This window comes from Herpailurus yagouaroundi, unplaced genomic scaffold, assembly GCF_014898765.1.
Source record: "Herpailurus yagouaroundi ecotype Mexico unplaced genomic scaffold, PumYag 160, whole genome shotgun sequence".
NCBI lineage: Eukaryota > Metazoa > Chordata > Mammalia > Carnivora > Felidae > Herpailurus > Herpailurus yagouaroundi.
This window is the reverse complement of record NW_024412401.1, coordinates 53,202,833-53,216,158: the sequence shown is the minus strand read 5'-3', so window position 1 is coordinate 53,216,158 and position 13,326 is coordinate 53,202,833. Positions and strand designations below refer to the sequence as shown.

Below are 13,326 nucleotides of genomic sequence, written 5' to 3'. Positions count from 1 at the left end.
TCATGACCTCCCCTAATGATTCAAATGTCAACTTTCTGGGCATGGGGGAAGGTAACGAGAATGGCCTGTCGTTAGGAATAACTCATTAAAGCTCAGCCTGGAAAATGTTTCTGATGGCGCACCCAAACTCGGTCCATTTCTGACTTTCAGCTTCTTGGTCACCTGATTGCCCACTCCTCCCCCAGGAAAAGGCAGCGTGGAAAGTGTTTGGAAATACAGTTCACTCTGAGGCCGCTACCGTGCCGATGAGTAATAGAGCGTCAAAGGAAGGCCGTGGAAGAGCTTCCTAATATAGACTGACCGGTTACGGGACCCGCCGGTAGGGCGATAACAAGCCTTTCCTTCTGGTTTCCTCCCCGGGAGTGAAGGGAGTTTGAAAGGCGGGAGGCAAAGACCTCTCAGAGCAGAAATCAGGTTTTTCCTGCAAGAGTGTGCCAGGGCTCGCTGCTGGGTGATTGGGATGTCTGAGAGATGAAGCCCCTTTCAGCCGGTGACTTGGTCCTCAGTCGCTGCTCAGCGAAGACACCTGGGCTTGGGAGAACCCTCTGAGCCCCTGGCTTTAGAATGGGCAATGCTGCTGAAAAACAGAAGCCCCGGAGACGAAGCCGTCTGTGCCCCTGGAAACAAGGTAAGGACGCCCTGGGCCTCGTCTCCAGGAGGAAGGAGGCAGCCTTCATTGGGATATTTTGGCTCAGAACCAGAGCTGAAACTGCTTGGGAAACACCTTCCACACTAAAAAGCACTCAGTGCAGCATAGTCCAGTCTAAAGAAAATTAACCGTCCTAAGGAATAAAACGATTCGTATGTCAATATGACGTCACAACTCGGCCGAGAACGTAGCTCACCTTGAGGTTTGTGTTCCCGTGCAGCAGGTGTGCTGATTGAAAATTTTAAGCTTTAAGAAATATGCCGGATAAAAATGTTGATATCCGGGAGTTTGAATCTTTTGGAACGGTTTGGTGAGAGAATGTTAACAGCTTTTGAATATACAACATTTTTCTCCCATAGACTCCAAAGTACTTTCCATAAGAAACCTCATGCTTACCCGTCCCAGACACCCGTGATGCGGGCCCACGTCTGCTCACGCCTGCCCTGTGCCTTTCAAGGGCCCTGTGTCAGTGTCCACTTTAAGGAGGAGGAGGTCCGTGGGCCACAGGCACTGCCACAGAGCACTTGGGCCTGGGGGCCCTTTGAACCGTGGCCCCGGGCACCTTGGTCCTCCAGCGCATCTGACTGCTGTTTTCACTGTGATCAACCCCTCAGACCAGCCGCTGGCCCCCAGGATTTCGGGTCGTGGCTCTTTTACCTCCACTCTGCAAAAAATGGAGGTAACATCTGACCAGCAGCAAGACTGTGTGATTGCAGCTGTATCCGTGGGTATGTGTTTATGCAGAAAATACAACCTGGGAGAAAATACACAGAAAGGTTGACGGTAGTTGTCTTTCGTGGTCAGGTTATGGGTTATTTATTTTTCTTTTTAAAAGGGAAAACTAGGTAGGCTGCTAACGTAATGTCAAGTTCCAGCCTCTCTGGCTTTATACCACTCATTCTGTGTCCAGCATGTTACTGTGAAAGCAGTCCTCCCTAGTGGCCTTTGATCGGGTCTGGGTCTGAACAAAACGGTGATAAAAGACATTTGGGGGACAGCTCAGGAAACTTGAATATGAGCTGGGTAGTAGATGGCACCTGGGGACTGTTGCTAGCTTCATTATGTGTAATAGTGGTAAGGAGTCATGTAGGAGAAAGTCCTTTTTTGGGGGGTAGTCATGCTAAAGTACTTAGGGGCAGAGTTTTGTGGCCTATAATTTTACTCCAAGATGGCGCAGGTGAAGGAGTGCATGTGTACATACCTGGAAGCAAAGTAGGACAAGTGTAAGGAGTGTTAGAATCCAAGTAATGGACGGGTGAGGTTTGCTATACTCTTGTTAATGGATTTTTACTCATTGTGGGGGAACCATTGAAAAAACGGTTGCTGGTCACGCCGTAGTGCGGTACCCTTCCGAAGCACGAGTCTTAGCAGTCGCGGGTATTCACTGAGGTGGGTCGGGATCCCCCGCTCTTGCTCAGGGCCACGTCTCAGGGCTGGTATCTCTGGCTGCCAACAGGAAGATCGTCGTAAAAATCCGTTAACCCAGAGGCACAGCTTTTATAGCGGGAATTTAACGTATTTGTTTTCAGATCGTCTCTGGTTTTCCTGAGAAAGATGTAGAAGAGTTAAGACTTCTTAAGATTTCCACTGGAAGCAGCTGGGTTCCCCGCCTGTGTTGCATTTTGCAGTTTGTGTGTTTGTGTCCGGTAGTTTCCATGAGAGGGGTGTGGGGGCGCCATGCTGGTGGGCACTGCAGGGCCCGCGGCCGGCTGGGCGGAGAGGAACAGCCGCTCCCTGCCCCGGTTTCTGTCTGCCTGGACCCTGCTGGCCAGGAGCACGTCTTTGCCAGTGTCGGGTGCGTTTGTCTGTGCAGCTTAGACCAGGGAGAGCAGTGCCTCTCCCTGATCCAGAGTCCGGCCGCGCCTGCCAAGGACCCACAGGAGCAAGGGTGGGGGGCAGTCCTTCCCCGTTGCTCGTCTTTGTCTTTAAAGGTCGTTGATGTTTTGGAAACGGGATTTTCGAACCGGATCGAGTGAGTCCCAGGCACCACTGTGACCCTGATCTGCATGCATTTTCCGCGGTCCACGCTCACCGTGGCTGTGAAGTCTCGGTGGATGACTGGGGACTCCAGGCTCCACGGCAGAGCAGGATGGTGTCCGTGTCTGCTTTGGGGGCAAGGGAACGGGGAAACGCGTGTTTGTGTGCGTTTGGTACAAACAGCCTAGGCTGCCCCTGACTTCTCCAGCCCGTCTGTGGCCCAGCCGTGGCAGGGGCTCCGGGGAATACAGACTTTAACCAGAGCCAGACATGTGTGATTAGGAAGGTCGAGCTCAGAGTACATTCTGAAAGCAAATTTAAAGGGAATCACTATCTGCCCTTTAGATCGTTTACATTTCTGTTTCCAGGTTGTACGCCTGGAAAGTTGAAAAATCAAGTGACAGGATATTAGTGCAAGAAACACAAATCTTACCCCCTCTGCCAGCTGTCCCCCTAAAGAGCATTTTACACCTGGCAGAGAGACGTCTAAGGATTTTAAACAGTGTGCAGCGCACAGCCTTTGAGGGGACCAGCATTATACCCTGTCTTATTCTTGTCTTTCTAATGGCTCTCAGAACCCCGAACATAAGGATCAAACAGTACTGCTTGCTTTTTTTGCAGTGCTGGGTGCTTGCAGTGGTTGACAGATGTGAGTTATTTGCAGTCCCATAGTGAGTTCTAGCAGGCCCCCATACACACACGCGTGTGCACACACACACACACACACACACACACACACATACACACACACGCAATGGGAGGTAGGATAAGGCAGTGGCTTCCGGTGTGATCCTAAGAGTTCCAGCCAGCGAGAGCTGCACCCCACGCTTGCCATCTGACCTTGAACAAGGGGATTTTGTAATCCCACGTGGCCTCATTCCCTCACTGCCCTTCCCTCCCACGGTTTCTCCACATGACGGTGCCTTCCTGTGTTATTTCCTTACAGCCCTCCCCGCAGGTACTTTTTTTATTGATCTGTTTTATACACTGATTGTAAACCCCCTGAAGGCTCTCTGTTGGGACCCTTGTTCTGTCTCCCACACTGGTGGAGGGGTGTCACTTGATGGCTTCCATGAGTGCGTTTGGTGACAAAACTCCCACTGCCTGGCTGCTGCGTTACCATGGGTAGAAAGGAGGTATGAAAGGCGGAGCCCGGGCCCTGGTACAGAGTAGGTGCTCAGTAAATGGTAGCCACCGATGCTGGCCTGTGTGCTGGTTACGGGGACCTGGAGGTGTTCATTCTTTGCCTTCCTGCTAAAGTGGAGACATCGGGGGGTGAAAATAGGTACATCTTCCTCTATCCCACGGCGATTCTGAATTTACAGAGTAAATCTATTGAGGATTGTTCACAGTGCAAAAGATTGCTTCACCAAAAGCACTCAAATCATAGTGAATATTTGTTGCTGATTCATTGACCGAAACAGCTGGTGAAACCTTCCATCTAGAGCTAAATTGAACTTTTAAAATGCGCCTATAATCCTGCCCTGTCAGAAGACTCGTTCGTTCATTCGTTCATTCTTCCTTTTTAAGAATTAATTTGAAGAGTTGCTTGCAGTGGTCGTCTTGGCTTTGGGGAGTATAACGCAGGCACGAGTTTCCTTGGGAATTAAACATTGCAGCAGTCATTGCAAATGGAATTGTTATCTCCTTCAGAAATCCCAGCAGCTCAGGGCCATACCAGCGTGGTAAATGGAAAATGTTTGATGATTTGCATGTTTGTACTCAGCTGGGTGTGAGTGAATGAAATTAACACTCTCCGTGGAAGCCCTGACTATGTATAAAAAGTGTCTTTCCCCTGGGGGGATGGGACCCGGAGGGGGGGGGGTGCTTGCGGAGCTGGGAAGGCGATTGGCTGGCTGAGGTGGGGGTGGAGGTAGGGAGTCCGGGACTTGTCGCTGATTCCACATGCTCCCTGGTCCCCGGGCTGTAGGGGCAACTGGTTGGATTCCAGTCCGCAACGGTGGTTAGACTTGCCACTCCAAGCTAGGTAGTGAAGAAGCGTCTCAGGCCCCGGACACCTTTGTGCCAGGCAGTTATACTGGTGGCTTTTCTGGCCAGAGCAGAAGCCGGCCCACCTCCCACCATCCATTTTCTGGCCTTTCTTCCATTGCTTTGGGACCACAGTGGTGCCTGTGTCAGCCTCTTGGGCAAGCACTGGGTGCTACGTTCAGGCCACCAGGCTCAGTGCCTTCTAGCTGAGGGAGGCCAGCCACGTGACCTCACACTTCCAAGCCCGATCCTGGTCTCTACGTGAGATTAATAATAACACCTACTCGAGGGACCGTTGAGAGAAGTAGATGAGGTAATTCACGTAAGGGGGTTACAGCCCTTAGCAGGCAGTGAGCACGTAATGAATGATAGTCCTTCTTCTTATCATACATCCACGGATATGGATCATGGGCCTGGCTCTGTACAGCCCCAGCTAGCAGTGTGTCTGACAATTCTGCCTGTTTCCTTCTCTCAGTGTGAGAGATCACAGGTCAGGTGATCGCAGAGGTGCTGGTGAGGTCTGTGAGTCAGCGACCGCCCGCACTGGCCCTTGCCGTCCCTATCTGCAAGCTCTCTGGGTGTTCAGTGTCCGGAGAAGGCTTCCGTTGTGCTCAGCCCTGGGGGCACAGGGGGCTTTTGTGGCGTTGCGTTTCTCTGAAAATGGTTATTGTGGGACCCAACACAAGTGAACTATTCCTTGTTAACTAGAATATGAAAGTAATCAGCACAGTCCATCTTCCTATTCTGAGTACTGTCACATTGCGGTGTTTTTCCATAACTGCATCGTGGCTAGGAGTGTGGACTATGGAGCCTAGGTGCCGGGGCCGAACCCTTGCTCCTCATCATGCTGCTTGGCTTATTGTGATCTTAGTGAACTTCGAGACCTCAGTTTTCTCATCTGTAAATCATACCTGTAAAGTGCTTACAACAGCTCCTGGCACATAGTGTTTATCGTTGGTGGTATTTTTAGGTTGCAGACAGAGGAATTACATTTTACTTTAATGGAAAAGGTGTTACGTTATTAAGGAAAAGATTGGGAAAAATGGACCAAATGCAAAGAAGAAAGTGCATGTTGAGCGTCTAAAGGGCCTGAAAGAGAGCAGAAGTGTTAGCTCCGACTGGTAATCTTTTCCAGAGCGGCTGCCTGTGCATGCATAGTTTTCATAGAGTTGTAACCATGTGCAAATCATTTTTTTATTTCATGCCTCTGTGTGGTCTTCGTAACTACTGTAATGACTGTACCATTCCATTATGTTAATATTCCATAACGTGTTAAATCATTTACCTGCTGCTGAGTATTGTAGTTATTTCCCCTTTTTGCTGTTATAAGCAAGGCAACAATAAGTAGCTTCATTCATACGTATTTGTGATTCTTTTGGATGATTTTATTTCCTTAAGGTGAGGTCCCAGTGTAAACTTCCCAAGCCAAGCTTGTAGGAGATTAGCTTTAAGGCTCTAAGGGACATATCTGTCAACATTGTCACGAGTGATGCACAAGTTTATCCATTAGCCACAAGCCCATCAGCACTGAGTATTATCATTTTGGAATTGTTTCTTTTGTAAAACTTAGATTGTATTTACTCATGCAGAGTGGTGAGTTACCTAAAGGCAAGGGGTTCAGAGAAGGGCGTGGGAGTTCGAAACGCATTATCAGTTTAAGAATCTGTTTTTAAGATTCTGTGTTCTCATTGTCCTTTGCATGGAACTTGACTCAATCTCATTCAGGTGCTAAGTTTCATGGAAGAGAGGCGTGAGATTTTGGGTTAAGGATAGCCGTTTACCATCACAGCTTTTTGTCTTTTGCCTCCCAGGGAGGAGTGAGTATTAAATAACTCGGTTTCCTCATGTGAAAGGGAAAGAGTGAGCCCACAAGTGTTGTTAACACGGTTCGTGTAATGATTACCGTTAGGCCGCGTGACGAATGACCCAACCCCTCCTCCTCTCCGCTTCTGTAGGGCTCTCTCCGAACCTCCGAGAACCGTTTTCCCCAACTGCTTGCCTGTGATGGGCTGCCAGCTCAGTTGTTACTCGGACGGGTATGTTGCTGTCAAACTGTGCTGCCACGGAGGTTTGAGTCAACAGGTGCAGGCCTCGGGTGTTAGGGTAAATGTAGTGGACGAAGGTGATGCCTGTTCATTGGCGAGGCTCTAAGCCACGGCTGGACGTGACCATAGGTAGGCTTCAGGATGGGAGAAAAGAAATTTACGAAGCAGCGGTTATTTACCATGCTAATGGAGTCACAGATGTCTTCAGCTAGAAGAGAATGATAAAAAAAAAAAATTCCTAAATGATCCCCTAATTTAACTAATGAAGAAATTGAGGCTTACAGAAGTGAAGTGACTTGTCTGAAGTCCTGCAGCTAGTTTGTGGCTTAGGGTCTCCTGTGCTAGGGTAGTAATATACCAATGGTGTAGTAATGTACATAATAAAGATGCAAAACAATACAACGTATTGTGTATGTTATGATTACATATTTTGTACTTATGTTATATATTTACAAGCTGTAGCATATGTTGTGTCCAGTACGTTGTATATGTGATACGTTATATATCGCATCTATCATATATACAGTATACGATATAACGCAGTAACATATGTAACGATATAATAGTAACGGGTTGGGGTATAACGTTACAGTGATGCTGATGGCTTCCTTTATGCCAGGTGTGGTACTAGAAGATCTGCATACATAGTGGGCTCTTCCATAAGTCAGTTTTTTGTGAAGTGAAAGATCAGATGTAGGAAATGGAAACGTAAGTGTGAAGGAATTTTTCTCGTGAGAAGTGTGGGGTGTTGTTTTGGGTGGGGTAAGAAAAGGGAAGGAAACTTCGCTTTGTCATCAGATATTTCCAAATTTAGAACAATATCTATCCCTAGCCGTTGGCTTTACGGTATGCTTTACCCTGGGAACAGGCACACAATACGCTTCCGTGTTTGACCACGTCTTTCCCAGCTGTGGGGAGGGTGTCACCATTGCTTTAGATAATAACAATGGCCAGTGGCCACTTTAAATCTAATTACACTTTGGCAATTGCTTATAGGGCACTTGATTTCAGAAGTCACTTCATGCTGAAATACCAGATGGCTGTTTCTGGAGACTCTGTGGACCACAGCCGAGGAGGCTCATCTAGGTCACGGATGGGTCAGTTTCTTAAAGGGCCAGATAGCGACTCTTGTAGACCTGGCAGGGCCAAAGAGGCATGTAGGTGCTTACATAACCAGCTAAAATGAAACTGTTTCAAAGTGTGAAAACCAAATTCTTTGCTTGCAGGCTATAAATAAGCAACCTGCACCAACAACCAGGAGGCTGGCGGGATTGGGGCTACAGGCAGAAGTTTGCCAACCCCTGGTCTGTGGGGTCTTTTTCGGTTTGGGTGCTCTCTTCTGTCGTCATTATGCCTCTGGTGCTCTGAAAGAGGTCGTTCGCCAGTTACAAAAAAAAAAAAAATTCAAATTTTCAGGTCAGAAGAAGACTGAAATATCATCTTCTAGCTGCTTCACCTTTATAATCGGAATTACTTAGCTGAGCCTTCTGGTTTCTAGTCCACCACACACACATTCAGGGCTTTATTGATAAAAACAGTCCTTCCTATCACTACAGGAATGAGAAGATAGATGATGGAGGTTTGAAGAACCTGGCACTGTTGAATACAGAAGCCTTAAATAGCCTTCCTTGACTGTTAAATGGGACAGTGTACTAAAAAAAGCCTCCATTTTCTATAGTCATTCATTCATTGATTGATGGATGTTTATTCACTCAACAAATATTTATTGAGTGGGACCTGTGTCGGGCACTGTTTTGGACACAGGGGGATGCCCAATGAAAAAATAGGACCTCACTGCCCTCTGGATTTTATAGTGTATCTATAAATAAGTGAAATCCATTGTATAGAGAAGGCAGGGAGGGGGATAGGAAGTCCAAGGCTGGGGGTGGTCGTCAGCGAGGAGGACTGTGAGCGAGGGGCACTCGGCAGCAAGGTGTGGAAGTTGCCGCTGAGCGGGAGCACTCCAGCAGGAGTCACTGGTGCAGAGGGCCTGAGAGGGAGGGAGCACAGGGCTGATGAGGAAGACCATGGGGCAGGCATTGCTGGAGTAGACCGTGGACTCTAGAGAGTGATGAGACGTGCGGCCAGGGAGTAGCACATTATGTAGGGCCGTGGAGGTGATTCTACGGAGTCTGAAGGGGGAGAGAGAGCCCATGGGATTCGCTGACCGTCTGAGCATCTGTCCCTTGTAAACGGAGGAGGGCCAGCGGAGCAGATCGGGGGTAGGGGTGGAGACTGGGAGCTGTGTTTCGTGCAGTTGGAGAGGAGTTTGAGTTGAGTTCGAGACGGCTTTTAGAGATCTCGAGGGAGATGGCCCTTCAGCAGTCGGCTGTAAGATCTGGAGTTCAGGAGAGCCGAGGCCTCGAGTCTTTGACATAAAGACGGTGTTTGAAGCTGTGAGACTAGATGAGATTGCCACGGAAGTGAGTGGGGGGGGGGGGGCGCTGGACTGGGGAGCCTGCAGCGCTCCAGCACTTGGAGGGCGAGGAGAAGAGAGAGACCCGCTAGTAAGGTAGGAGGAAGTGTGATAGGAAGGAGGGAGCACGGGGCGTGGGTCATGCTGCTTGGAGTGAAATCAGCCAGGTCACACGGGGACTGGGACTTGCCTGCGCTGGTCCCTGGGAACCTTGACACGAGGTTTCGGTGCCTTGTTGGGTGCGAAGGGGGCTTAGAAGAGAAGGGGCAGAGAGGACTGAGACACTGAGCGTGGTCGATTCTCTGAGGGGTTTTGCTCCAGGGGGGAGCCAAGGCACGGCGGTAGTTGATGAACGCGGCGGGGCCAAGGGAAAGCTTTGTTTAAGAAGGGAAGAAGAATGGCACGATTGGATGCTGGTGGGGAAGACCGGTGGGCAAGGAAGGTCTGACTGAGGGGGAGAGTCGCCGCACAGGGGAGAAGCCTGCTGCTTACCGAGCTCTGTTCTCGCGCGTGGTCGGCCCCAACACGCCGCCCCGCACTTGGTGACTCTGGAGACGACAGCTGGCTATCTGTCTAGTTCGTGGTCCTGCAGGTGGCGCTGTGCGCTGGGGTCCCTCGTGTGTCTGGCCAGCTGCCGGGAGGGCTCGTGTCTGGGGCTCTGGCAGGCTGGCAGGTGGGGCGGCTCACCTGGCATCTGGCAGGTTTCCTAGGAGCGAGGCGTGCAGGGGCTGAGGCCCAGGTTGGAACTGGCACGGCGTCACCACCAGCCCTTGTCGCTGGTGGAGGCAAGTCCGAAGGCCAGTCGGAATTCACAGAGAAGGGAGAGGGGCCCCACCTCTCGATGGGAGGTGCCTAAAGCCACCTTGCCGGGAGGTGTGCACAGCAGGTGGGGCACACTCGGGCCCCTGTGAGCCAAGCATGACTTCTGTGTGGTGGGTGGGATCATCTTCATTTCACAGATGGGGAGACGGCTCCGGTGAGGGTCCCGTGACTTGTTCAAGACCACACCGCCGCCAAGTGGCAGGGTTGGGGCCCAGACCGTTGTCTGTGGTCGCTGTGATGGCAGAGCCCCTTCTCTGTCCGGCCTTGCTGATGGCGTTGCTGTCCGAGAGCTGACTGCAGGGTCAAGTCCTCTTTTTCGTGTTAGGCAAGGGAATGATATTTCTGTCAATGATCATTATCTCCTATAAGAACGGACCGAGGGTGGTGATTGTCTTATGCGGTATACGGGTTTACCGTGTGGAGATTAGACAGCTGTACTTATTAGACTCCTGTTGAGGACACGGCGGTGTGTGTAATTAGGTCTTCTGTTGACAGAAACTCACGTCTCCACTCCCAGCTGGACCCTCAGTGCCTCTGACAGTCTTTCCTCTTCTCCCGGGTCAGCTGACTCTCCTGTTCTTGTAGCAGCCTGTCCACACGGTCATCACCGTCTGCGAGGCTTCCTTCAAACCCCCTTTGCCTCCAGGCCTCCTGACACGATGTCTGCCTTTATCCCTGCCTGTTTCTGTCCTTGACACTGGGACTCCTGCCTCTAGTCCAGGGTTAACCCCCTCTGCTCAGGTCTCCTCCTCCCTCCAAAACATGTCATAATCAACATCTGTCTCCTCAACCAGCTGGATTTCAGGCTCTCCAAGAGCAGACTGCAAACAGTGGAAAAAACAGCATCAGCGTCAGGAAACTTTGGCCCTGCCGCTGGCTTTATCGCCTTGGGCAAGTCATTTTCCCTCAGGTTCATGAATCCGAGGTGAGCAGACCACTCAGGGAGAACAGTGTCTGCTCATGTCCCCGTCGGAAACCGTTGGCCTAGAGTGCAGTTCTGTGCGCAGCGGGCTCCCCGTGTGTGTCTGACGGCCGTGCAGCAAGCCAGAGTCCCCCCCGTCCAGTGTCAGAGCAGCTGCCCCCCACTCAGTGCACTGGGAAGGCAGCTGGAGAGATGGCTGGTCTGGGTGCTGGCTGCACCGTCTCGGAAGAGATGATACTTGCTTTGAAAGCAAACCACAGTGAAGATAATTTTTAAAAGCTCTCTTTGGGTCGAGAGAGCAGATAATGAGTAATTAGATGAAATCGAGCATTTCAAGTCTCTCTAACCTTGCCTGTGGGGAGCCCGGGAGCTTTGCCCTTCTTTAAAGTCCCTGGTGAGGATCCGATCGAGCTGGGTAGGAAGCAGGGCGTCTGTCTGTCTGTCTGCTGTGCTCGCCGCAAGCTCACGAGGACTCCAGACGCACAGTCGCATGGTCGGTCTTTACTCTTAGACCCCTTGCAGTAAGAGTAAATAGTCCTGCAACTTATTTATCATGTAACCTTGGGGAAGTTACTTAATTTCTGTCAGCTTCTATTTGCTTGTCTGTAAAAGGAAGGCAACTAGTAACACGTAGCTGACAGAGCATGAGGAGGAGTGAATGAGGGAGTGTTTGGCCTAGAGCTGGCCCTCAGCACATCTCTGGTGTGGCTGCAGTTACTATATAAAAGTCACGTCTTGCTTATGTTGTAAGTCATTTGTTGAAGATTTCTCATACTTTCACGATTACTCTCTACTTCGAAGATGCATCCTTGTATTTTTTAGTCATTCGTTCCCTGAGTTTGTATTTATCAAGCTCCTACTTATGGGCCAGGTCCCGTTGATTATTTTCTTCCTGCTCAGGTACATTTCTTAGTGGTTGACATTATAATACCCAGAGCTGCGGTTTGCTGAGCACCTACGTCAGTAGAATCGTTTACCTGCGGGTTAGTTTCGGAAATCAGGGCGTAAAGGGAACGTGGCATATAGTCAGGATTACTCCTGAACCCCCTTAAATCTGTAATAACATCAGGGGCCATCAAACTCTTTCTACAGAGAGCCGTATACTAAACACTGGCTTTGCAGGCCACACGTACTTCATTTTCTTTTGTACAACCCTCAGCTCTGAACCTTTCAGAAGCAGGCCGTGGTCTACACGAACAGCCCCTGGTGTTCTGTTGGCCATCTTGGAGGCTGGCTGTTCTCACAGCCTCCAAGATGGCCCCGTGTTCCCTGCCCCTTGGTATCCACAAGCCCAGACGTAGTACCCTCCCGCGTTGTCCCGGGCTGGGCTGGTCGTGTGACTGCTGCAGGGGTGCCTGGAGGTGGGTTCTGACTGTGGCGGGGGGAGGGGGAGGGTTCTGCCTCCTTGCCACCGGGGATCCTCTGCTCTGTGGAAGGACGAGAGGCCCGTGGGGCGAGGCCCCGAGGCCCCCTGCTAACAGCACGAGGGTGGGGGGCCGGTGAACTTGGACACCGCTCCTCCAGCCCTGGCCAAGACCTGAGCTGCAGCTTTGTCAGAGACCCTGAGCCGGGACCCCTGGCTCATTTAAATCATCCTGTCTGTGGGTGATTATGAAATCCTCGGCAGTGAAAAGGGAACAGGGAGGAAGCCTAAGGAATGCCTGCTTGCCTGCCGAGTCCGGTCAATTCCTCCTTAGTACGTAGCATCCGTACCAGTTAACTGTGTCACCAAGTCTGTTCATGGGTGGGATGGTTACCTGCGAGTAACCCAGCTCTCCTGGGTGGGCGAGACATGGACGTACTCCTCTTCATCGCCACAGCTCCCGCCAAGGTCCGTACTGAGGGCTCAACGTCTGCTCTGATCTGACCGGCTCCCAAGCCCTCCTAGGCTGTCACTGGTACGTGCCACGGCACTCCGCTCGGCACAGCAGTGCCCTTGCCCCCCCCGTGGAGAACTTGTGCCTCCCCCACTCGATTGCTCTAGATGGCCTTGCTCGTTTTCAGGTTTGCCCACAGGACCTTCTGTACTTAATGGCTCTTCCCTGGGCAGCTGGCCATTGACCTGTGTCGTGTGGCCTGCCTTGGAAAGATGAGCTGGGCCGCTTGGTTCTGGCTCAGGAATTTGACCCGGGAGTTAGGCCGTCTGATCACTGGTGGGCATTTGCGCTAAAGAGTCTTACGGAATTGGAGGCAGGCGAGCGTGACGTGCTCCCCAAGCATGAGTGGTGGTAGCTGAGAAGAGGCGCAGTCACGCGTGTGTTTGATGGATATTGATTTGAGCACCTGCTGTGTGCTGGGCATTGTTTTAGTCACTTAGGTAACAGACCTCCATCCTCGTGGAACGTAGGTTTCCAGTGGGGGCAAGTGGCCGGTGGCTAATAAACACCATCCACCAGTGGGCTACAAAGACTGTGAGGAGATCAGTGCCATGGGAAGCGGAATGAGGGGCGTCAGGGGTCCCAGGCCTGGGGGGTTAGACTGCAGAGTTTACTAGGGCACACAGGGT

The 13,326-nt window shown here is 51.0% G+C and overlaps 1 protein-coding gene and 1 long non-coding RNA gene across 11 annotated transcripts in view; one reads left to right on the top strand and one right to left on the bottom strand.

The window, feature by feature from the left end:
- Positions 1 to 223: 223 nt before the first annotated feature.
- Positions 224 to 13,326, top strand: part of RAPGEF1 (Rap guanine nucleotide exchange factor 1) — a 110,135-nt gene continuing 97,032 nt past the window's right edge. For 2 of the 10 annotated variants that reach the window (XM_040482688.1, XM_040482687.1), the window contains exon 1: positions 224 to 628. In XM_040482688.1, coding sequence (XP_040338622.1) covers positions 565 to 628 — 64 coding nt within the window. In that variant the 5' untranslated portion in view covers positions 224 to 564. The remainder of the gene's footprint in view (positions 629 to 13,326) is intronic. The other 8 variants (XM_040482692.1, XM_040482691.1, XM_040482690.1 and 5 more) reach the window with 8 other exon arrangements.
- Positions 1,921 to 3,103, bottom strand: LOC121035133 (uncharacterized). Its single transcript, XR_005792763.1, has 2 exons — positions 2,682 to 3,103; positions 1,921 to 2,095 (listed from the first exon to the last, which is right to left on the bottom strand). It is a non-coding gene; the product is annotated as an uncharacterized LOC121035133 (long non-coding RNA).